Source organism: Epinephelus moara, chromosome 11 (assembly GCF_006386435.1).
Source record: "Epinephelus moara isolate mb chromosome 11, YSFRI_EMoa_1.0, whole genome shotgun sequence".
Lineage (NCBI taxonomy): Eukaryota > Metazoa > Chordata > Actinopteri > Perciformes > Serranidae > Epinephelus > Epinephelus moara.
Window position 1 is genome coordinate 11,132,048 of NC_065516.1, and position 23,722 is coordinate 11,155,769.

General features: G+C 39.7%; 1 protein-coding gene across 2 annotated transcripts in view; it reads left to right on the forward strand.

The window, feature by feature from the left end:
- The window catches only part of LOC126397480 (collagen alpha-1(XVIII) chain-like), a 91,631-nt gene that overhangs the window by 55,747 nt on the left and 12,162 nt on the right, over positions 1-23,722 (forward strand). Inside the window, exons 6-26 of one of the 2 annotated variants that reach the window (XM_050056315.1) lie at positions 5,067-5,141; positions 7,032-7,124; positions 9,760-9,889; positions 11,183-11,232; positions 12,601-12,789; positions 12,962-12,988; positions 13,325-13,387; positions 14,268-14,348; positions 15,079-15,126; positions 15,264-15,398; positions 16,926-16,979; positions 17,411-17,446; positions 19,344-19,469; positions 20,572-20,631; positions 20,734-20,769; positions 21,008-21,052; positions 21,530-21,592; positions 21,916-21,951; positions 22,923-23,006; positions 23,154-23,219; positions 23,536-23,589. In XM_050056315.1, coding sequence (XP_049912272.1) covers positions 5,067-5,141; positions 7,032-7,124; positions 9,760-9,889; positions 11,183-11,232; positions 12,601-12,789; positions 12,962-12,988; positions 13,325-13,387; positions 14,268-14,348; positions 15,079-15,126; positions 15,264-15,398; positions 16,926-16,979; positions 17,411-17,446; positions 19,344-19,469; positions 20,572-20,631; positions 20,734-20,769; positions 21,008-21,052; positions 21,530-21,592; positions 21,916-21,951; positions 22,923-23,006; positions 23,154-23,219; positions 23,536-23,589 — 1,551 coding nt within the window. The remainder of the gene's footprint in view (positions 1-5,066; positions 5,142-7,031; positions 7,125-9,759; positions 9,890-11,182; positions 11,233-12,600; positions 12,790-12,961; positions 12,989-13,324; positions 13,388-14,267; positions 14,349-15,078; positions 15,127-15,263; positions 15,399-16,925; positions 16,980-17,410; positions 17,447-19,343; positions 19,470-20,571; positions 20,632-20,733; positions 20,770-21,007; positions 21,053-21,529; positions 21,593-21,915; positions 21,952-22,922; positions 23,007-23,153; positions 23,220-23,535; positions 23,590-23,722) is intronic. The other variant, XM_050056316.1, reaches the window with a different exon arrangement.

The following is a 23,722-nucleotide window of genomic DNA, read 5'->3' on the forward strand; positions in this document are numbered from 1 at the left end:
GGTCTTGTTTTTGGCTTTTTGGCTTTTATTTTGACTATTTTGCAGAGTTGGCAATTAAAGTTCAGTTCAAACATCAGCTTTGTTGAATGTTAATGTTGGAGTGAACACTGAAAATATGCTGATGTCTGTCTGCTCTGAATAACAGTCTTTAAAACGCTTAGTTAATAAAATAATAGTTATCTAATATTATCACTTTACAGCCCACAAGTCATGCTACTCTCTGTTGTAATCAAATTAACCTGTGACACCTTGTGGCATAAAGAAACACACACATACACAAAGCCAGCAGCAGCAGCTAGAGTGACCTGCTTCGTGTTGCTTTGGCAACAACATTTTCCTCAGCATGGTGCCAGCCAGCAGCTGCAGACGCAGAGCAGCACCTTAGAAGTACTTAACCTTTTTCTGAGCCATCCCTGACATCTCAAAAACTCCTGAGTACCCGCCTGTGGGCACTGACCAGAATGCAGAACACACACCAACAATCTTCACTCATATCCAAGACTGCCATCAAGTAGAGCTCAGCAGAGGTGCAATGAAACAAAGTAAAGTGTAGCTTCTAGGTATACTTTATCCACCACTGGAGCTCAGTTGTGTTGTGTCACTTTTTCCCCACAAAGGTCACTTTATGAAAGGAAGTTGTGGCTCAGGAGGTGTAGAAGGTCATCTATAAACCAGAAGATCAGCAGTTTGACACTGATTCTTCAGTCAGCACATTGAAGTATCCTTGGGCAAGATACTGAACATGAAATTGCGTTTGCTCAACTGATTAGCAGGTGGCACCTTGTGTGATAGCCTCGGCTGCCAGTGCTACACAAATGCAACTTCATTTACCAAGTTTATACCAGATGTGGGGGAAAAATCACTTCTTAGGTGCATCTGATTGTTTCTTGAAAACCTTCGCTTGAAAATCCAATTCCTGACATTTTTTGATTGCTTCGTAATAATTTTATGAGACCCGGCTGTACGTTCCTTTCGGCTGAACCAATTGGATGGTGAAATGTAACGGACGTAAAATATGTGCATCGTGTATACTTTCTAAGCCAGGCTGCTGCTTGAGTTTTGGTGAGGATGGCTGAGCATGAGCAACTGCAGATAAATACAAGCTGAGCAACACCTCATGGCTTATAAGCTAGTCTTTGGAAGCATTTTAGCTTCTCTAGAGTTGAAGGGGAAAAAGGACTTGGACAAGAGCCACACTGTATGCAAGTGAATTCGTTTATTTTAATTGTCGATCATTACAAATTCGCTATTTTTATCCTACTTTTTGTTGGTTAGTCCACATACATACAGTACAGTCTTCCAGAGAAACAGATCCCATTTAGTCCAATGTTGAAAACAAAACTCCAGTAGCATGTATCAAGTAGAGGTTTACACTGGTCAGGTCAGAGTTCCCAAACAAACTAGAAACCACTTTGTTTCTCTTCTAGGATGTTAAAATCCAGGGTAAATAGAAAGTAAATGTGCTTCTCAACATTTAAACCAAATAAATTGTTCTGGTTGGGGTTTACCTCATCCTATGGTTTCTATTTTCTTTCCTCCCTTTACTTTATAACTTTTTGAAGTTATGGAAATACCTCATGTAGGTGGGAAATCTAAAAGAAATCAGCGGAAAGTGCTCGACTATATGCATAGAATATAAAACCTTAAGAACATAACAAAAGATGAACAGAGCCTGCGGGAGTAGACGAGTCCAACTTCTACTTAGACAGCTGTATTGGTTGTATCGTTGTCTTTTCGTTGTATAAGTTAACCAGTTTCCCAATCTTTTTTCAAATTGACCTTCATTCATCTGTATCCTGTATGTAAGCTTCTCCGTCACCTCAATATCATCTATGATGGCCAGCCAGTTCTTTTCGGCGGCAAGGAGGATAATCACACAGTGAGAAAAACATAAATCACATATAGAAGTCAAACGTTTTGATGTGCAAAGATGCATCAATAATTTTTTCGCAGCCCTCTGAATCTGAATTGAAACATGAGGTGCCTGGAGATTCTGACCACTAATTGAGAGTGGTCTAAACAAATACCAGAGTCATCAGTGTGGCTCCAGATTCCCACGAAACATGACTGGCCCTCTTTTGCTTGACAGACCGATTGTGTGGTCTCATGTCCAGAAACTGAGACTCTAACAGAGCTGCAGTAAGCCCTCTGACAGTTTATAACCCTATCTATCAAATGGGGTAGCTTTGTAGCAGAACAGATCCACTCCACATCTGGTAAACCGAACCTGCTGATTAGTAGAAGATAACACCACATGTGGTGTGACCGTTGAAGCCAAACCACTTGTGTATGAAGCAAACTACTACTAGTTTATTCCCAAATTGTAGGTCAGGTCAGATTATAGATCTCCTGCTAACCATCATTACGTGTGTTGGTGAGTCTCTGTTTTGTATCAAGAGACTTCCAAGAGAGTGTTTGGATGCAGTCATCTGTGTTACAGGCTCATTTGTGTGTCTTAGCAAGCTTTTGATGATGCAACTGTAAATGTGTCACTCAGCAGCCTGGCACTGACAAACCCTCACACTCCCTTCAAGAGTTTACATTTATGTAATTAAAAAGTTTTGCACAGTGACCATCTGAAACTGTTCATCCACAGGAACTCACACACTAAAATGATTGAAGGAAGCGGAAACAATTGCGTGGCACATTCTCTGTTTACTTCTGATGTGTTGTTTACTGCACAAACAGATGTATCTGATTTGGTTGCAACCCCTTAACTCACATCCACCCATTCGGTCTCTTGCTCTCTATTCTTCCCCTCCATCTCTATTTCTCACTCCTTCACCATTAAATTTCACAGGCCGTGCTTCCTTCCATTAAAAACAGGTGTTTGTCCTCTGGCTTGAACTGAATATCAACAAACTTGGCTGAAATTGCCTGTAGCAAGTCTTTACTGATCTAATAAGAGGACAGGCCCACTGCCTCTCAGATCTAAAGGACCAGATGCATGTGTGCACACACTCGTGCATGCACTAAATAATTGGAAAGCATATCTTCCTCCTTCAGATGAAGTGGGACTCTTTTATCATTGACAAACAACGGTTGCATACATCAGACGTTCCCACTAAAAAGGGTTTAAAACTCTTGTGATAGCTTGTCAGAATAGTGACACTGGTGAACAGAGCTGCCAGACTTTTGCGTGGTTACAGGGCATTTGTTACGGTATTTAACTGGGATACACTGGGTATATTAACACCTGTGTGGTGATAACCTGATGCTCAGTGTTGGGGGTAATGTGTCACTGTGATCACATTACATTTGTCTCCACCACAGTCATTTAATACCTTACTGTTCCTTATTTCAGTAATCACATTACAGCTACTAATTGAACGATTCTGCTGTTACTTGTGTTTCATTCATTTATTCATTTTCGGTAACCGCTTATCCTGTTAGAGGACATGGGCACACATAGAGACAGACAACTATTCATGCTTACATTCATACTTCTCGGCAATTTAGAGTCACCAATTAATCTAGCCTGCATGTCTTTAGACTGTGGGAGGAAGCCGGAGTACCTGCAGAAAACCCACACTGACACGGAGAGAACATACGAACTCACAGAAGGGCTCCCTCACCCTGGGGTTCAAACCAGGATCCCTCTTGCTGTGAGGCAACAATGCTAACCCCTGCACCACCGTGCCGCCCACTTGTGTAACTTAAGTTGATCAATTATCTGCTTAATGGGCAGATGGAAAAAAATCACAAACCTGCCAACAACAGCCTCCACAGAGGAACAGGTTGTCTGAATTTGAGAGACTCCTCATGAGGTGAAACTCCAGCTTTAGTGATACAGGTCAAATAAGCTGGACTAGTCTGTTACAAAGCCATAGTTTGGTGAGTGAGCACCTCAATTTGGCCTTTTAAATCCCATTCATATGCAATTTAAACATGTTTTTTTTCCTTTCAAGTCTCATCATCATCTCATATTGTTAGGCAGGCCAGTCTTATATTGTTTTATTTAGGCTTATTGATGGATTATTTTGAGGCAATTTATTTGTACTAGGTGGTGTCAGGAAGGCCAGCCTCTTACATATTGTTTTATATATTGATATAGTTTTATTTTGAAGCAGTAATAGCCCACTGCAGTGCCGTCTTGATTCTCCTGATTCTTGTTTTGTGCTGATATGTGGGCATAATAAGGTTCAACGACCTTACAACTTGAAGACCTTGAAATCGTAGCAGGCCAAGGAAAATCCAGGGATGGTTCTAGAAACATGCAGATAAAACTGAAATAGGAACCAACATAAACTTGTAACAAGGTCAAACATTTTTGTGATGCAGTTACAGCCTCTGTATAAAGGAGCATGCACTCATTATTGTTGTCTTCTGTGAGCTTACAAAACAGACATCAGTGCTTCAACGCTGGCAAACCTTTACAGTGTCAAAATGTGAACTCTAATACAGCTCCTTGCTGAGCCATGAACATGAAGTCTAGCAGCTGTTACCGGGCTCAGAGATTGTCCCAACATTTCTCCACAGAGGTCTTTATTTTTTTGGATACTGAGTATACTGTACTACACTACAAAGCCAAATTAGTATTAAGATGAGGAGATAAAATGACAAAATGAAATGAAAGATGACCCAAAGTATATATGATGACGTATGTAAGGCCTGTTGCTGATTTGAGTCCAAAACACACAGTTAAAATGTGTTATTCAGATATTGGTACAAATGCTGATGAAACTTTTTCAGCTAAAGTGATGAAAACGTGATGAAACGTGAATTTGCACAGAGATCCATGCTGTGATGTGGTGCTGTAACATTGATGTGAAAATTGTCTTTGGAGGGCGGACAGTTTGGATGAGCATGAGACACCTGTTTCATTTCCAGATGTGTGCGAGCGTCCATTTGAGTGTGTGTGTTACTGTGTGCAGTTGTGTATGTGCTGGATAACAAGGGAGGGGGAGATGGATAAAGTGCTCTGCTGGAAGACAGAGGAAGTATGCTGCTGTGTGGGAAATGTGCGCTAAGCTTTAATAAAATTTAATGACACAGGATGAACAAAATTACCACGCAACATAACACCGACTCTCTTCTTCTTCCACTCCTCTTTCCCCTCTCTCCAGGGCTCCATCCAGCAGCTGGTGCTCAAGTCTGATCCCACGGCCCCAGATGACCAGTGTGAGGAGGACGATCCTTATGTGAGTGTGTGCACGAAAACACACACACACACACACACACTGACACCCAAACAGTCTGAAAGAAGTTCTTCTGTCAGAGCACACAGCAGCAGCAGCAGCAGCAGCCCAAACATGGAACTATTTCTCCCTCTACTGGTCAAAAAAGTGCACTACAGTCCACATATGTTTGTCATATGGACAAAAGTATGTGGACAGCCCTGTCTATACACATTTGTGAGCCGGCCCTAAAGGGGAACTCTGGTATTTTTTAACCTGGGCCCTTTTTTACCCATGTTCTGGGGTCTAAGTGGCTTGTGGGAAAACACATTTTGAAATTGGTCCAGTATTGAGTGTGAGTGCTGCAGTCTACAGCAGTGAAACAGGCTAAAATGAAACCACTTGGGTGCATCCCCTCAATTTACATCCATTAAAGGTGTTTGTTTTTGCCACTAACAGGTTCAGATTGTTATTATGACTGTCTGACAACATTATGGAAAGAATTCCACTGAGAAATCAAATGTTTTTCTGTGTGTTTTTTGTGTGTCCGTAGTCTTGCTAAGGAATGGAACAAGAAGTCTCGCTCTGAAATCTCAGAGACTTTTTCACATTGTTGAAATCAGCTAAATAGTCAGCCATGACTTTACAAATCTTTTAGATAAGAGTAAAGCCCTTCGCACACCTTCGCAAGTCCTTATTTTTCATCTGAAATTATGAATCTATCATCTGACAAAAATTGTGACACAAAGTCTGATGCATTTTATTTATTTATTTATTTTGAAAATTCCCAATATGAGACAAAATGGAAAGACACTTTTAGAAGAAGAAGCTTTATTGTCATTGTATTTTTCCCTTGCTTCTCTCCATTCGACTAACCTCCCCCGTTTTTCTTTCTTATGTCCCGCAGTCCGTAACGGCACATTTTCTTCACTGTCTCTCAGTCAAACAACTCTCTGAAGGCTTTTGACAGACAAGAAAAATGTTTATTTTTAAACATGCGACAATTTAGGACAAAAAATAAGGACTTGTTGCGCACAGGCCTTAAGATACGTTTCCTATACTCGAACAAAACAAACTACTACCTGCACTCTACTCTCCAACTCTCACATGCATTTCCACTGTTTTCTTATTATTGTTCCCATTACACACTTTGGCACAAAACATTGGAAAAATTGGGTCCATGTTAAAAAATACTACAGTCAAATCAGTGCCCAAAGTCACTAATGTGGTTCAATGGGAGAAGATCCCTGCAGCCTGATTCCAAAATGTGGTGTTGTGTGCATTTAGTTACTTAAGTTATATATTACTATAATGCTGAGTATTCACAACACATTTAAATTAGCATGACCATTAAGACAACGGACATCTGACAAATTTTACCAGACAACAATCACTCCAAGTGGAATCAGTGAGAACTAATTAGCTGATTTCCCTGGCATTGATCTGTCTTTTATTTTAGCTTTTAGAACAGTTATATTCACACGGATTCCATGCATTTTGTCTAAGGAAGGGCATCCATATTGATTATAGCACAGTATTGTCCTCATCATGGATTAGCTGATATTTTAATATGAGGATAGACATTTCACAGTTCTGAATTGTGCCTGCAGTATCAGTCAACAGTATCAATATTTGGACATGCTCAAAATAAATGTTATTTGTGTCGCATAAACTTTGGTGTCCTCTTTCTCTCTGTTTCTAACATTGTTTAGACCATCAGTCACCCTTAATATTCAGTGTTTATAAAACTTTGGGAACCAATTTAATTAAATAAGGATAGCTGCATTTTTGGCTGATTTCCTCTCTCAGATTTCTCATTCTGCAGCTTGAACTCAGATCACATTCGTCCATCGAAGAGCATTTAATCATTTCTGTCCTCCTCCGTGTTTATCTATTGTCTCTGCTTCTCTCCAGGCCTCTGGATACGGAAGCGGTGACGATGCTTATGAAGACATGGAGAGAATAGACGAAGTGAAGAAGATTGTGGAGGAGAGAGAGTACACCATGGTGTGTACACACACACTCTCGCACACACCACACTATCCCTCCGTCCTTCCCGTTTAGCTGGGTTGGACTTGGACCAAAGAAAACAGCTCTTATCCTTACTGGCCTGGTGGAGACTGGAGCATGGTGATATGTGCTGCTCTTTGCCAGCTCTGTGCTCTCTGAAAAAGAAATAGTATACAGAAGAATAGAATACAACAGGACAAGAGAAGAGAGGCAGGGGTTGAGAACAGCACTGTATTATTTTACTGAAATAAATAGTTATGGGGAAATTGTCCTTTCACTTTTTAGAGTTGGATGAAAAGATTGGTACCAATAATCTGAGATGAGCAGGAAAACTGAAGAAAACGTGGGAAACAGATAGTGTGGCTCCGTCCAAAGTTTTAAAAATATGTCTTACTGCAGTCTTGTTATCATTGTGAGATAACCAGGCAGCCAGCAGAGTCACTGGCGCAGCTAAGCTAAGCTAATCATCTGCTGGGTCCAGTTTCATATTTATGGTACAAACACTTACAGACTTACAGTATGGGCTGGGTACTGTTACAAAAATTACAATACCAGGACCCGTAAAATGATACCAAGACCAATGGAGTGCTTAATTCGATATCGCAAATTGAAGCATTCGGCTGAGTAAAACGCCACCCCCACTTGTCCTCATCCAAAAAGGATCGAAGGCAGGCGTTGTTTGGAGAAGTTTGGATTCTACTAGGTACAGCGTTGTTTCAGTCGATACCTTAAAGGTATTGAGTTCTGATACCCAGCCCTTCTTAACGTACAATCTACCCATCTAACTCTTGGCAAGAAAGCCAGTGAGTGAATTACTGCTTTAAGGATAAATACAGTAACTTAGCTAGCTCCAATCGTAGGAAAATGGCCAACACAGCATCCTGTAAAAAGGAAGCCTGGAGGAGTAATCTGCTTGACTCTGCTCTAACAGCAAAACTGAAGCCAGTTTTTCATTTGTAAGTGTTGCTTTCCTTATTACAATACCCCATCGAAAATCTGTTTTGTTTTATTGTTGTTTCGTTTTTACTGCACTCAAAGTGTGACTGTGCCCACAAATTACTCATTCACAGTCACCAAAAAAAAAACACTCTTCCCCTGTAGAGAAATCCAACTTATTACTATTCTTATTACTGAATTTGGTAAAAGCAGTTTGTGATTCCTGGCACTACTTTACAGCTCCCTTTTTTTGACTTTTAAAGATTTTCTACTCAGGGAAACTTTGCTATCATGCATTAAATATCTCAGCCTTGTTGGTTAGTGGAGCTGCTGCAGATTTCACAGCCTTGCTTAAGGGCACGAAGATGCACTATCAGGAGCGATCAGAGAGATTTGCTTTATTTACCTAGCTTTTCTGTCTCAGCTACTGGCCATTGTGGCCCAAATGAAATACTTTTACTGTGATTTTGTTAAGGTGCACACAATAACATTAGCACGTCATTGGTATCAGCAGATAAAGGTCTTAAAATGGGGGCCTAAAATTAATAATTGTGCCAATTTGACAGGCTGATAAGATGACACTTTAATTATGCAAGTTAATTAGTGGAAGATTTGCCCTTGTTGTGGTTATGTTCAGGACTGTCTCAGAGAGGGCATCATACAACCCTGTTAAAGTGGGATTCATTTATAGTTTTGGCATGTTTTATGTGCACCCTAAGTTGAAGAAGTTTTTGAAAAGCATCATATTTTATGTCTGTATCTGCCACCAGGGCTGTCACAATAAGAATAGGCATTATAATGTGTAAATCTCACTATAGCAGAGACACCTGCAATTCAGTGGAAAAAATATGTGCATATATTGGCATTGGCAAGTGGCCAAAATGAGTTGTAAATTAATGGCAAAAATCCATTATCGTGCATCACTAATTTTATTAATGGCACATGAAGTACGTCATTGCTGTGTCGAGATTTGGAAGTGTGAAAGCATGAGGTGTTGTCCAGATGTGTGACAGCTCTTATCCGTCCAGCTCTGAGCTATCTGAGAAATTTCCTCCTCAGCCACATCAGGACAGATTCAACAAATCCAGCGCTCTCCGAGAAAGAAAAGATTTATGGCCCTTTTCATTGACGCTCATTTCCATAGATCATTCATAAACAGGGAGGCGGTCTTTTCCAGGGCATGAGGTCAAGATGTTTCATCACCACAGTGGATCTTGTAGAAGTAATGCAGAAATAATGTTGAAGTAATGCAGCGCTGTGAGGCAGCTTGGTGCAACGTGTGGAATGTTGCTTTCAGTCTGACACTGTAGTTGGATCTGGTCTGAGTGAAAACATTTCCTACCATCTGTGGCGAATACTCACTTTGCGCTTTTTTTCTGAGCTACAAAAGTCAAAGCCAAACTAATATGTGCACATGCCAGGCCAGTCAATTGTCTCATTTTCTGCATGGTTGTAGAATATTTCACATAAAAAAAGGCTGAATGATTAAAACCAAGCCCAAGCAAAATGTGTATGCAAACTATTTGCATTCTGAGTATGCATTTAAGAACTTTACTGTTGTTTTCTAATTTATATATCATAAAAAAAAAACAATGCATTGTCTTGTATGAGTCATTGCACACAAAAAAAACCCTTATTCGTCCATTTGTACATTTTGTGAGGCTTGTTTTTTTTTCACCTTATGTCAATTTTTCAGCCCCTCCTAGAGCTGGACCCCACTTACAGCACCCCAGTCCGAGCTCCGCCCACTGAGATGTCACTGGGCGGTGATGATGAAGACATAGAGGAGACTTCTGGACACGAGGTGGAGGTGACCACAGAAAGAAGTAAATAAACAATGTCAAACTTGGGTTTTTTTGTTTTGTTTTTTGTTTTGTATGTTTTATTCAGTCATCCTCATCACATACAACATAGGAACATACACAGATTTTCACAACAACAACAATAATAATCATAAATATAAACATTCTAGGTAACACATAAAAAATGCTAATTAATATATGATGGTAATGACTGAAAAGGTATAGGCTGAAGCATAATGCTTATATTTGCCTACCCTACATAAATCCTAAATTAAGCTACCCATCAAACATCATTTATAAGAAAAAAGAAAAAAAACTATTCCAATTTATAACTCTCAAAAAAAGCCTTAACAACCATTTGTTTAAAAATCAACAATGAGTTACACATTCGTAAATTTAAGTCAGCATCATTCTAAAATCTAACCCCAACAACAGAAATACATCTTCTTTTAATTCCCTTCTTAGCTTTTGGGACAGTAAACTTAGAAACATCTCTTAAACCATATTTCCCCTCCCGCACAGAAAAGAATCTTTGTACTGTATCCGGCAGTGACTTTGTTTTTACTCTGTACATTATTTGCATTATTTTAAAATAAACCAAATCACTGAATTTCAAAACATGTGACTTCATGAACAATGGATTTGTGTGATCATAATAACCAGCCTTATTGATAAGACGAATAGCTCGTTTTTGTAACACAATTATTGAGTTGATAGCTGTTTTAAAAGTTGATCCCCACAGTTCTACACAGTACGACATATATGGAAGTATAAGTGAACAATAAATAATATACAAGCATTTATAATTTAGTATATCCTTAGATTTATACAGGATTGCTATTGATTTTGATATTTTACTTTTTATATAATCAATATGTTGTCTCCATGTTAATTTATCATCTGTCACTACACTGAGGAACTTAGTCTCACATTATTATATTTAATAAAATGTTTCTTGATGATCTGCCACATCTTTTCTGGCAATTATTAGCTTATCTTATCCATCACATGTGCACACTAGCTTTTATTTTATATGTGTATGATGACATAGAAGTGATGCTGTAATACATGACCAAGGCTGCCTCTCCTGTGGTGTATTTCCCACATTAGCCAGCAGATGGTGCTGGAAGAGACAAAAAGCAGCTGTTTCTTTTTCTCCATCTCCTCTGACCTGCCCTAAATTAAGGTCCCACATCCAGATAGGTTATATAGATTACCATTCTGAATAGTTCCTCCTTTTCAGATCATGCTAATAAAGTATCATCTTCTTTGACCGAAAGCTGTTTTTAATGTGCTCACTTTCCGTTTTTCTTACAGTGAAATCATTTGAGCCAAGTACTTCAGCCTCCGTATTTAACACTGACACTGTAAGTTGTGATTTTCTAATTAATAATTTTGATGTAAATGTTGATGTTAAGCACAGCACATATTTAAGATTTTAAAGGGGACCTATTATGTTCCTTTTTAGGTTCATACTTGTACTTTTGGTTTCTATTAGAACATGTTTACATTATTTAATGTTTAGAAAAACACTTTATTTTCCTCATACTGTCTGTACTGGAACACCTATATTCACCCTCTGTCTGAAATGCTGTGTTTTAGCACCCATCTCCTTTAGCACTCCTCCAAAAAAAAGCCCAGTCTGCTCTGATTGGTCAGTGTTTTAGGTCCTCAGTAACTATGTGTCTCTGCACTGTCATTGCAGCCATGGAATGGCTGTAACAGAGACAAGCAGCACTTTCCATTGTGGAAAATCAACAGTCAAAGCTTCTAAACACAACTGGACATGTTCCAGCAAGAATATGATCTGAAACCAAGGAAAAATTTACAACATCAGCGGTCAAGTTTCCCTGACGTTAGCATGTAGCTACTACATGTAGCAGTGTACTTGCAGCTGGGAATGACAGTAACAGAGTATAGTGGCACTTTCTACTGTGAAAAATCACCAATAAAAGTTTGCAAACCAAAATCTTAACAACCCAACATTTTCCCACAGGAATATGATCTTAAATCTAGGAGAAATTAACAGCACTTGCAACCAAAATTACACATTTCCCTGATGTTATCATGCAGCTACATGTGTGTCAACACTTATAGTAGCGTGTCTGGTGCAGATTACCATATAAAGAAATCTGTCACAAGCTGACGTTATCTCATAGCCAAAGTAGATAAATCAAAGTAGTCCAGAGTCTGAGGTTTTGCTCACAAGGATAACTTGTACACATGTTTACCTCATCATTTGAAACTTAGCCCATTTAATCCGGACATCTTACATTGTAATATTATGTATATGACTAAATAAGGAAAATAAATAAGGAAAAGCATCATAGGTCCCCTTTAAATAACATATGTATCTGGATGGTTGTACAGTAATGTCGAACATTATTTAACAATTTCTTATTCTTTGTTTAATTAGAGCAGTAATATGCAAGACGAACTATGAAAATTTACCCATCTCTTGAGCCAGTTTCCTGCAGCACAAGGTTACCAGTTACCATAACTGAGTCTCACTATGTTCCCCATTTGAAATTCTGGTGGGGAAAATCATAGGTTTTGTTTTTCACTCAATTTATGACAAACGATTGCTCATTGTCTCCATTTGCTAAGCCAGACATCCTCCCTCTGCCTGCAGTACGTTCGTATCTGCAATTGGAGTCTCCACAATGTGTGATACTCTGCTATATTCCAGTGAATGAATGACTGTATGAAACACTTGGAGTTTATTCTATGTTCAGTCCCTCCAGGTGACTCCAGGACAGAAAGGGGAGCGAGGTGATCCAGGTCCAGCAGGTCCCCCAGGACCACCTGGCCCTCCAGGACATGCCTCAGGAGGCGGGGAGGAAGGGGAGCCCGGACCCAGGGGTCCACCAGGACCACAGGGACCGTCAGGCCCACCTGGAGTTGCAGGGAAAGATGGACTGCCTGTGGGTTTATGTTTGTTTGCTTTATTTGCAATATTTAAACTATTCTACGTCTAAACTTTCTAATTACAGAACATTATAAGAATTATTCAGAGCACATTCTGTTGTTCAGGTCAGTCCAGCAGGTCAATTAATACAATGATGGATTGGTTTTCTATTTTTGTCGTTTCTCCAGGGAAGCAAAGGTGAAACTGGTGCCCCAGTAAGTAAAGTCTTTCCAGTCTTTTAGATTTATAGGTTCATTTTTTCAATGTCTCTGGGGGAAACTGATGCAGGAATGTACCCATTTTCAACATACAGGAGGTGCTCATTTAGAGAGCTACACTTTATATATGAGCTGATACTAACTGCTGATCCAGTCCATTACCTTTAGTGACCAGTTTGGGGTCACAGATAAAGTTATGGTCCTGGCCTCATTTCTGATAGCACTGTCTGTAGGATTCTTACTTTCACTTCTTATAACTAGATACAAGATGACATCTGATATAGTGATAGCTCCTGTAGCATTGAGCACTTCTGTAACTGTCTTTTTCCACAGGGAGCAACTGGGATTCCAGGATTCCCAGGACTACAGGGAGAGCCTGGTCCTAAGGGAGAAAAGGTAGGAATACCGCTCTTTAAACGATAAGTTAGGTATTTGTCAGCCTGGACCCTATTTTCCCATGTTTTTGTGTATAAGTGACTAATAGGAACAACAGTTTTTGAAACTGGTCCAATATGGAGTGAGAGTTTTGCAGCTGGCAATGGCGAAAAAGGATGCAATATAAGCGCTAGGGACATTTGTACATGGTCAGTCTATGTTCACTAAAAGTGCCTGTATTTGCCACTGACAGACTGAAATTGTTATTATAAATGTCTGACAGGATTATGGAAAGGATCCCTACAGAGGTAGACCTTTTTTTCTAAATTGCCTCTGCTAAACGTTTTATTTTGTGTCTGTAGACACTGAATGGAGTGTGTTTTCTGATAACAAAATGACTGTTTATTTAAATGGAGTCTGGTGGGTTTGGCAGTAGCAATTTTGAAACTGTTTCTGGTTGGACAAAAATGATCTTACTCTTTAACAAGACGGTCTATCTCTGTAAGGAACATTTACATGAGTTGTTAGACAGTCTGATCCTGTCAGTGGCAAAAACAATCACTTTATAGGAAGTAAATTGACTGTGTACAAATGCATAACGTGGTTACATTGAAGCCTGTTTCCCTGCTGCTGGTTGCAGCGCTCTCACTTAATACTGGACCAGTTTGAATAAAAAATATTATTCCCACAAGTCACTGAGATACAAAAACATGGGAGAATAGGGTTCAGACTGAAAAACACTGAACTTACTAACTTTAATACCTTGATCCCTGGGCTTGAATATGATCAAAACATAAATACTCCCAGACATATTCATACGATGTAAACTTTCATGGACATAAATTAGTAATTAAGAACTAAATGCACACATGCATAAATATCCCACTGCTGTCTCCTTCAGGGCGATCCTGGTGTTGGGCTCCCAGGTCCTCCAGGCCCTCCTGGACCTGCAGGTCAACCAAGGGCGTCGCCCATGTTCCTGGTAGGTTATAAAATAACCTTCTTTACCTTTACTTGGTCCCATTAACATCTGGTGTGGTGTAGTTTATTAATGGTATTTAATTCAGAAATTAACATTTAGGTTCAGCCCCAGGCTGAAGTACGGAAATATTGGAGATAAAAGACAGCTGAAATCCATCATGTTTTTATGCATTATTGATTTATTATGTAGAGTTGGTTTCCATCTTTCCAGGCACAACACTAATGCTCAGCTGTCTTTGCTGCTGTTAAATTCAGTGGAACTTGCACATTGCAGCTGGTCCTTCAGCTTTTGGATAATCCTGTTGTTTTTCATTAATCATCAAACTCTGTTCAGTTGTTGTTGTTGTTTTTTCTGAGGTTATAGTTTCAGGTATTAATTTTCTGCCCCAGTTTTGCTCTGCTGCATCTGTCCTTTGTGTTCACTGCTGTTTTATACTCCATTAATATTTATAAATGTGATTAAAAAGAATTATGGTCCAAAATGAAATATCCATCATGTGAAAATGCGAAACAATTGATTCCTGACCCTGCTGATTGTTTCTTTTTAGGGCTGAAGCATTTATATTTCACAAGTATGTCATTATGAATCTCCAGGAGCAACATGACTGGAAAGTAATATGAGGCATTAAGAAATGAAACCCTTCAGTGATAGTGATTCCACCCAGTCTGAATTCAGTAACTGTGACTAGTGGTTTAAATTATCGACAAATCATATGTCATGTGTTCATTAGGAGGGGTCAGGATTTGAAGACTTTGACAGTGACGCAGAGATTATTAGGGTAAGTGAACTTTGTTTTCACTCTCTGTGACATTAGATCATATTTAGCATATTTAGGGGGTTTCTTTTGTGACACCCTGTTTGTTTCGTCATCTCTAGCTCCAGGTTGACATGTTGCACTTTTTGTTTTGCCATCAGGGGCCTCCAGGGCCTCCTGGTCCCCCGGGACAGCCAGGGCCCCCAGGAACTTCATCTGAAGACATCTTTCCTGGACCACCTGGCATCCCTGGAAAAGACGGGAGGGATGGAGAGAGGGGTGAACCTGGACTGCCTGTGAGTTAGACATTGTTTTCTTTGGTTTTTGACATTTTTCATGTGCTTTCTATCAATAGGAGCAAATATATACAAATATATAGTCCTTTGTGATGTCTGCTGTACCATACTTGCCAACAATCCCATTTTCTAGAGTTTCTCCCATAACTCAAGGCCATCTCCTTTTGCTCTCCCATTTTGTTGTTTCTCCTAGGAAACCCCATTAATTTGCATGACCCTCAAACATTATTGCGAACAGTCGGAAGAAACGGACCCATAAGTTTTGCATCTTTGACATCACCTGAGCCAGATCGTTTATAAAACACAAACTACACATACAATCCACACACTTCATAAAATTCAACCCATCTGTCACCACAATCCGATTAAACAGGCATGTGCACAGCTGTTATCTGCACAAGCAGACAGGCCGGCTAATGTAACATAGCCGTTAGCTTGCCATGCCTTTTGCAAAACCTGTAGGGTTGATTTTAATGTAAGACACGATGGGATCAATGACATAACTTTACCATCCTTGCCACCGGTAAAAACTCCCGTATCTTGAAACCCTACTGTAAATGTTGGCAGGTATGACTGTACTGTTAACTATACTTCAACAAAGCCATGTAGTTGCACAGATACATATAAGGCAAAATTTGCAAGAGAGCCATTTATTTTCTCCAACAAGTCAGCAGTGATTTGAAAAGAGAGCTTGCTCTTGAAGTTCACTGACTGGTGTCAGAGCACTTCCATTGCTGACCTAACTTCTGTTTTCAGGTGATTGAGGAGTGGTTTAGTGACTTTGGTTCTGGTTCTGGTTCTGGGTCTGGTTCTGGTTCAGGGTCTGGTCAGGTAGTAACGTTTGGTCCCATCATATCCAAGGGACTGAAAAGACAGTATTTCCCCCAATTTCATTTGACAACCCATGTTCATTCACTGCTTTGCTGCCATTGCTTGCCATATTGATTAATGTGCAAACATATTAAGGGTGTGTGTGGTGTGAACAGAGAGTGAGACCTTCTTTGAAGTGTGTGCATGTATCGATTGAGGTATAAAGTCCATAAATAAGTGTCTGTGTTTTCATCGACTTTCAGTAAGGGCCCATTTTATATCTGTATGCGCCCACGTACCAAAAGTTCCAATAAGTCATGTCCTTGTCCAATTATCCTGGAGCTACAGTAACAGCACTTTGGCAGAAACTACTGTAAGAGCTTCAGAACATGGTGTGCACTACAGTTTCTGTTGGGGGAAATGTGTCTTTTGTCTTTAAAATGTCAGAAGCTTTTACTAACTGTGTGAATGGACTACTCACAGGTTTACAACATTTACTGCAGCACTGCGGTGCATAAAAGGTTGATTCATTCCGGTCCCTCAGAGCCCATTAGCTTTGTTTAATATGTTCTCATTTTAACCAGTTTGCATTCACCTTTGTTCAAAAAATATGAATGGTACCAAGAATTTAATAGCCAGTAGTGAATGTACAGAGTTAGTAGATATTTTTATGCATTTAAAATGTGAAATGTAAATACAGTGATGTCACTCTTGCAGGGAGTTGATGGAAAAGATGGGGATCCAGGACCTGCTGGGGAGAAAGGAGACAAGGTGAGGCTAATGAATGTGCATGTGCAACATAGCATGCATCATCACAATAAATTTATTACTCTGGACTGTTTTTACAAACCACTGAGTTATGTCCTGCTGTGTGAATGTGCAGCACACGAGCCAGGAGCAGGCTCTTGTTTGTGTGACTTCCACCACGCTGCCTTTTGTACAGGCTCACTCTGATTTCCCTGGAGCAGGCCTCTTAGTGCTCTGTTAGCAAAAACAATTACACACAAACTAAATAACCACCTAACACAAAGAGCCAAGCTCTTAATGAGATGACCCCGTGGACTAATAAAGCTAAGGGGCTCGAGTGTAAACATGTCTGTGTTGCAATAGCTGCTCTGTCTTTGTGTGCAAAGCAGAAACTATAGTTGCTCTCAAGTCGTCACTGTAGTTTATGTGATTTGATGGAATATTATCTTTAACAGGGAGAACCTGGTGTGAACGGGCAGCCAGGAGTGAAGGTAAAGTCAATTTCATTGCATGTCATCCTTCATTAAACAGGGAGAATCGTCAATGATATTAATAGTCATGCTTAGATCTTACTGTACCTTTAAATTGTTATTGTACCCAAAGTGGCACTTGTAGTGTCACTGTCTAATATCCGCATACTTTTAGTTGCTTAGGTAGCCCCTCTGGGTTGTGTGCAAATCTGAATGACTTGGATGCCCTTGGATTTATTTGATGTTGTCCAAGAAGCAGCGACCCATTTTATGAAAATAAAACCAAGATATTAACAGATGGTATTCTTTATCATTCCGTCTGTTCATCTATAATTTATGGCAGTTACTTAGCATAGAAAAAGGTTCAAATAAAAATTCTGTAAAATCATTTAAATACATTTTAAAGGTTCAGTATGTGAGATTTTGGATGGATTTAGGGGCATATAGTGGTGAGGATTACAGATTGAAACCAGATGAAACTACTGGTTAGAATTCCTTAAGTGTTCATTGTTCAGGAGGTTTCTTTCACTTCAAAACACAAAACAAATGGACCCAATGATTTAAAAATCTAAAAAAGAAAAGAAAAAATGGATTAAGCAGTTTTACCTTATAATTCAGTGTTTTTCTGACACTGCTTGTTGCAGATGGGCTCCTAACTATGGTGGCCAGAGAAACACAAAATGACCCAATGTAGAGCCAGTGTTTGGTTTGTCCAATCTGGGCGACGGTAGAAACATGGCGGTGAACATGATGATCTCCATAAATGAGGACCCGCTCCCCTTGTAGATAGTAATGGCTAATTCTAAGGTGATTATACACCAAAGAAAACATACTTATTATATTATCCTGAGACCCAAACTTTTGTTTGATATGCCTTTTCAATTTCTGCTAGCTATTTGGGATCAGTAGGACCCTATATATATATATATATATATATATATATATATATATATATATATATATATATATATNTCTCCACTACTTCCTAAATAACAGCTTCCTAGCTAAAATTGGTTAAATTTGTTTCCATATCAAACTGCATAAATTATTAATCAAAAATAAACAAGTTTCAACCATAAAATGTGATCAGATTGTGTACCTTGTCCACTTTGGTGTTGGGATCAGCTGCAGACTGACTTGACAGAGATATCTGCCATTTTGTTTTTACTCGGATTAGTGTATTATGCTCTTACTATCACTAGGTGGCACAAAAAAGTGCCACAAATGAGGACAGCAGGTCTCAGTTAAGTAGAATGAAGTATAAGGTCAACCCAAAATGTGTGGTCATCATATGAGGACACAGGGTCTCAGGAGGATATTATATTTAATTTCTGCCAGTGTATCCCCCAGATCCTACACACTGGACCTTGAAAGCGCAAAACACCTCTTTAGGTCTGAAGGTTACGTGGCCTACATGTTTTATTTTACCTGATGTGAGAGAGGTTATTAGAGTGCTGGAAGCATCACAGTTGGAGTCATTTGTCTGTTTTATTCATGGAGCTCATAGTACACATGGAAATATTTTAGGCAAGAATGGAAATGTTTCCATTCCAAGAGATCCAGTGACATCTGTGTTTGTCTAATAGAAATAGGTTCGAATGGCAGAGAAGATTTTTATCTTTCTGATGCCAAAACATGCATATTTGACATTTATAGAGATTCCATATTGCTTGTTAAAATTGTTTTGGATATCTGTTATTATCAGCATGATGGTGTTTTAATGGACAAATCAGTGGTCCTCAACCCAGTCAGAGGGGTACTGCAACACATGGATTGTGAATCCAGGGTGTTGGATTACGAAACTATGCACTCAGATTTACACATTCAGGGTTTTTTTTTGTTTTTTTTTAACCATGTGACCCCAATGGGGCTCTCTTGTTACTATATTAATTTAACAGATTTTATGATCATTTTGCAGGGAGATCAGGGCCCTCCAGGGTTTCCAGGCGTGCCAGGCTCAGAAGGTCCAGAAGGGCAGCCTGGTCCCAGGGGTCCTCCGGGGCCCCCAGGTCCCCCTGGAAGAGGCTTCACCGTGGACTTTGAGGTACGGTCTGTTTCATTACTTTATGATCAGTATACTTAAATGATCTGTAAGCAACATTCAGAGCATTAATACAGCAACAAACCATTATTTGCTCTGTAAAGATATGTGGTGGGGTAATGATGTCCTGAGAATGAAGTCACTCTACTTGTGTGTGTTATAATCTGAGCATCTCTGTGGTTAGTTCTGGTATCTGGAAGTGCATGTGTGTATCCCACTAGCTAGCTCTTCAAGGCCACTTTGCACCCCACTCATAAGATGGTTACCGTTGATAACAGGACAGCATTGTCATGGAAGCACAGCACCCACCCTTTGGTTTCCCCCTGGTTAACGCCATTAGGCCTGTCAGCACTGTTGCCGTTGGTTAGAGATGTTTATGGTTTAGCTGCCAGCTGCTGGCTCAGGTACCTCCATTTCGAGAACCATGAATAGACAACTCATATGCTCTGAATTTTGCATAGAGCCCTTATAAAGTATATCTCAACCTGCCGCAGTATGTTTATCACAAGGAATAAGAAGATACTGCTGCAGTGCCTATTAAAAACATGTCTGTTCAGAACAGGCTGATTGCTTGGCTTTCCTAAGAGCTGCTCATCCAAACAGCTTCACATTCAAGACTGTACTTCCTTTGAGTCCCAAGCAAATACACCTGCTATGATATGTTTTTATCTCCTAGCAATGTTTACGTGTCATTTTGCTGCAAAAGCTCACACATTTTATGGCCTAAATAATGTCTAGACCTGTCTGTTTTGGGGAACAAAAGCATTTGCTATGAAAAATACATTGCTGATGCTTGAAATGTTTGAGTTTGCTTCAATGTAAGATCTCTGGTCTCTCTTAATTCATCACTTAATGAATGTACTGTAGCAAGCAACAAAGAGCGAGCTGTGCCTAGCATGCCATTTGATGGTTTTATAGTTAATAGGGGTCCCTATAATTCTGCCAGTACAAATGCGCTACTAATGAATACGTCCCGTAGATGTCAAGAGCTCAAACTACACATTGCACTTCTTTGGGTCCTCAGCAATTATCTGTTTTGGAGACAGTATCTTATATGACACTCACAATTTGATGATTATGAACTTCTTTTTGTGTTATGTTTTAGGATTTGGAAGGATCTGGGATAGATGGTGGTTTTGGAGCTACGCTCTCCAGAGGCCCACAGGTACAGCTGCAGTACCTGTTTTTTGTGTCAGTCATCATACAGTTTTATTTTATCATATCATCAACTGCTAACCTCAGATAATCACTTGTGTTTGTTACACAGGGTCCTCCAGGAATCCCTGGACTTGAAGGACCGAAGGTAAGATATCTGTGTGTCTCTGATAGTTACAGTAAGGATTAAGATTTGTTTCAGGGTTATTATTAGGGTTGGGGTAAGGCATGCAGTGGTTGTGGTTAAAGTTAGGGTAAGCATACAGAGCAAAACTAAACGTTATAGAGGTATATAGAGAATTATAAAGTTTAGGTAAGTGATCATTCTGATTTTGTTTAGAAAATCATTTGATTGTTTTTCATTAATTTGTTTTTGCCTCTCTCAGGGTAAAGATGGTTTAGACGGCTCCCCTGGAAACCCAGGGCAAAAGGTGAGTCTGCTGTCAAGTTCAAGTTCTGTTACGCTTATGAGATGTAAGTCATTTCAGCACAAGCTGTTGGGACAAGCTTCTTAAATGGCTTTAATGTTTAGGTCATAGTTAACAGTTGTAAAGGCCACATGGTGACAAGTGATGTCAGCTTGTGGCAGCGACGTGCTCTGAAGAGCAGGGATGCTGGCCTCTGTCCAAGTTTATGACCTGCCTGGTTGTGGTTCTTGTTGAATCTGGCCTGACATCCTCATGTGACTTCCCTACAGAAATGAAGCGTCACAATTATCACATCTCATCTCAATGAATCCTGTAATTAGAACTTGACTTCATCTTCATCAGTAAAGTGGGCAGTAATCATGTCATTTACTTGTCATTGTTAGGTAATAACAGGGATCTAAGTGAAATGCATTGTACACTAGTGAAATGAAGGAAGCAGGATATCTTGTAACAGTGATGTCTTTCTGTGTGTCTCTGCAGGGGGAGAAAGGTGCTACAGGATCACCAGGGTTTCCTGGACTGGATGGACTAAGAGGGGATCAGGTCAGTAAATGGATAGGCCACTAGATACAAGAACAGACAATGGATTTCATGAAAATCAGCTTTTACAAATGGTTGAGACTGATCATTTCTGGCTCCTATATGGAATATAGAAATGGAAATAGGGTTTCAAAAACTGATCGTCAAATCAAACCTGTTGATAGATAGTATCCCTAAAACAATCTGTAACATGTATACATTATATGAAGACAAACAATGGGACAGCATGTATCACTGATAGGATAAAGGCTATAACAGTAAAACATACTGCTAATAACTGAAAGTTTCACTTTGAGAATTTGTCTCTTATTTTGTGTCTTCACCAGGGACCAAAGGGGGGCAAAGGTGATCCAGGACTAAAGGTAAAACCACCAAAGAGTGGATTTGTGGTGTGACTAGGGGTTTAACAGTACACAAAAGTAACAGTTTGGTGTGATTTCATTACAGCGGGGGAAAAAACCCAAATCCATAAGGATATGTTTGCTTATGTTCATTTATTGTGAACAGACGGTAGTGCAAGGGTCAAAAACACACAGAATCCTCCTGCTGGAGACGAAGAACATTTCTGTCCACAGGCAATTTTGGTAAACTGTTGAATAATAAAAATAAGGAACGTTTCTGTATTACTCTGTACAGACACTGAGCCCACACTCTCCTGAAATGCAGTAGGTCACAACTGCGAACTATCTCTTAAGATATGAAATTGAAAATAGCAAAATACAGTGAATAATAAAAAGTAAAACTTGTGCATTGGTAGAAGTGTTTCAGTTAGTTCCATCTTGGCTGTATTAAATCATTCAAACCACCCAAACATTTGTCATCCTGGTGGTTGGCACATCTGGGTGATGCAGTCAAATGTGTATTAGCATGTGTGATGTCACTCCACTTACAGACCGTACAGCAGTTCAGTAATACCGACACATCGTCCTTGTCTTGTACACAACTCTCTCTCTGTTGCCGTTATAGCTTCCTGGTAAAATGCAGGAGGGTCTAGAAACTCAGCACAGTGTGACTGATTCACATGCCAATCTACTTGTTGTGCTAATCTTAGCATATGTTGCTAATGGCGTATGGTTTAAAGTTTCTGGGCAGAACTCACACTTAGGAACTTTGGTTCCACATAACGTGCACCACGGTATCTACATACTGTGTATTTTGCATGCAGCTGCTTGTACCAAACCATGAACTCCTGTACCCTGACATTTCGGTACAAGTACGCTCACAGTTACAGCCCTAGATGTGATCAAACTCATAGATGCAGACACACATTTGTGCATTCAAATGTTCATGTTGCTATTCACTTAAAGGCTAAAATGTTGAACATGTTTCTCAGGGAGAGGCAGGACGGGACGGACTTAGTCTACTCGGCCCGCCAGGGCCACCTGGACCACCAGGACCCCTCCTCAACCTCCAGGATGTAAGTAACGCCTGACCACAGACATTAAAGACGAGTTTTAAACTTTTATCCACATGACCTTAAACATGTTGTGAAACCAGAGTGATTGAGTTTGTTGAGTGAGTCGGTTTGATTCCATTGATTTTCCCTCTGACTTCTCTCCTTCAGCTTCTACTTAACGATACAGATGGTGCCTTTAACTTCTCAGGGATTTTTGAAGCTCAGGGATCCGCTGTAAGTATCAGACAGAAAACATCAGTCAGAAACCAAATGATCTTGACGACGTGACGACATAAAATGTGCGCTTAGATAGATATTGTTGCTTTATGTTTGCAGATTGGAACAGCTCTTTGTTCCAGTAAATGATTTCAGCTGTTTCCTCTCAAACAAGAGTAACATCACAAGAGCTGCACATGACACAAATGAGTGCACATACATGTAGATGACAACATGTAGAGAAATTATATTGACTTGACTTTATTCCTGTCATAACTGAGCCCAGCAGTTGGATATGAAGTTATCTTAATTTTTATCTCCTAAATGTTTGCAGGGTCCAAAGGGTGACACTGGGTTACCAGGAGTTCAAGGACCTCCAGGACTGAAAGTAAGTGGGACATGCTGTATACATTGTCTCTGCCATGTAAAACATCAAAGCAGATTAAGGAGGGTGAAACAAAATGACATGTACTCTTATTTTTCTATATTCACATGGTTAAATTAATAGAAGTTAAGATTTG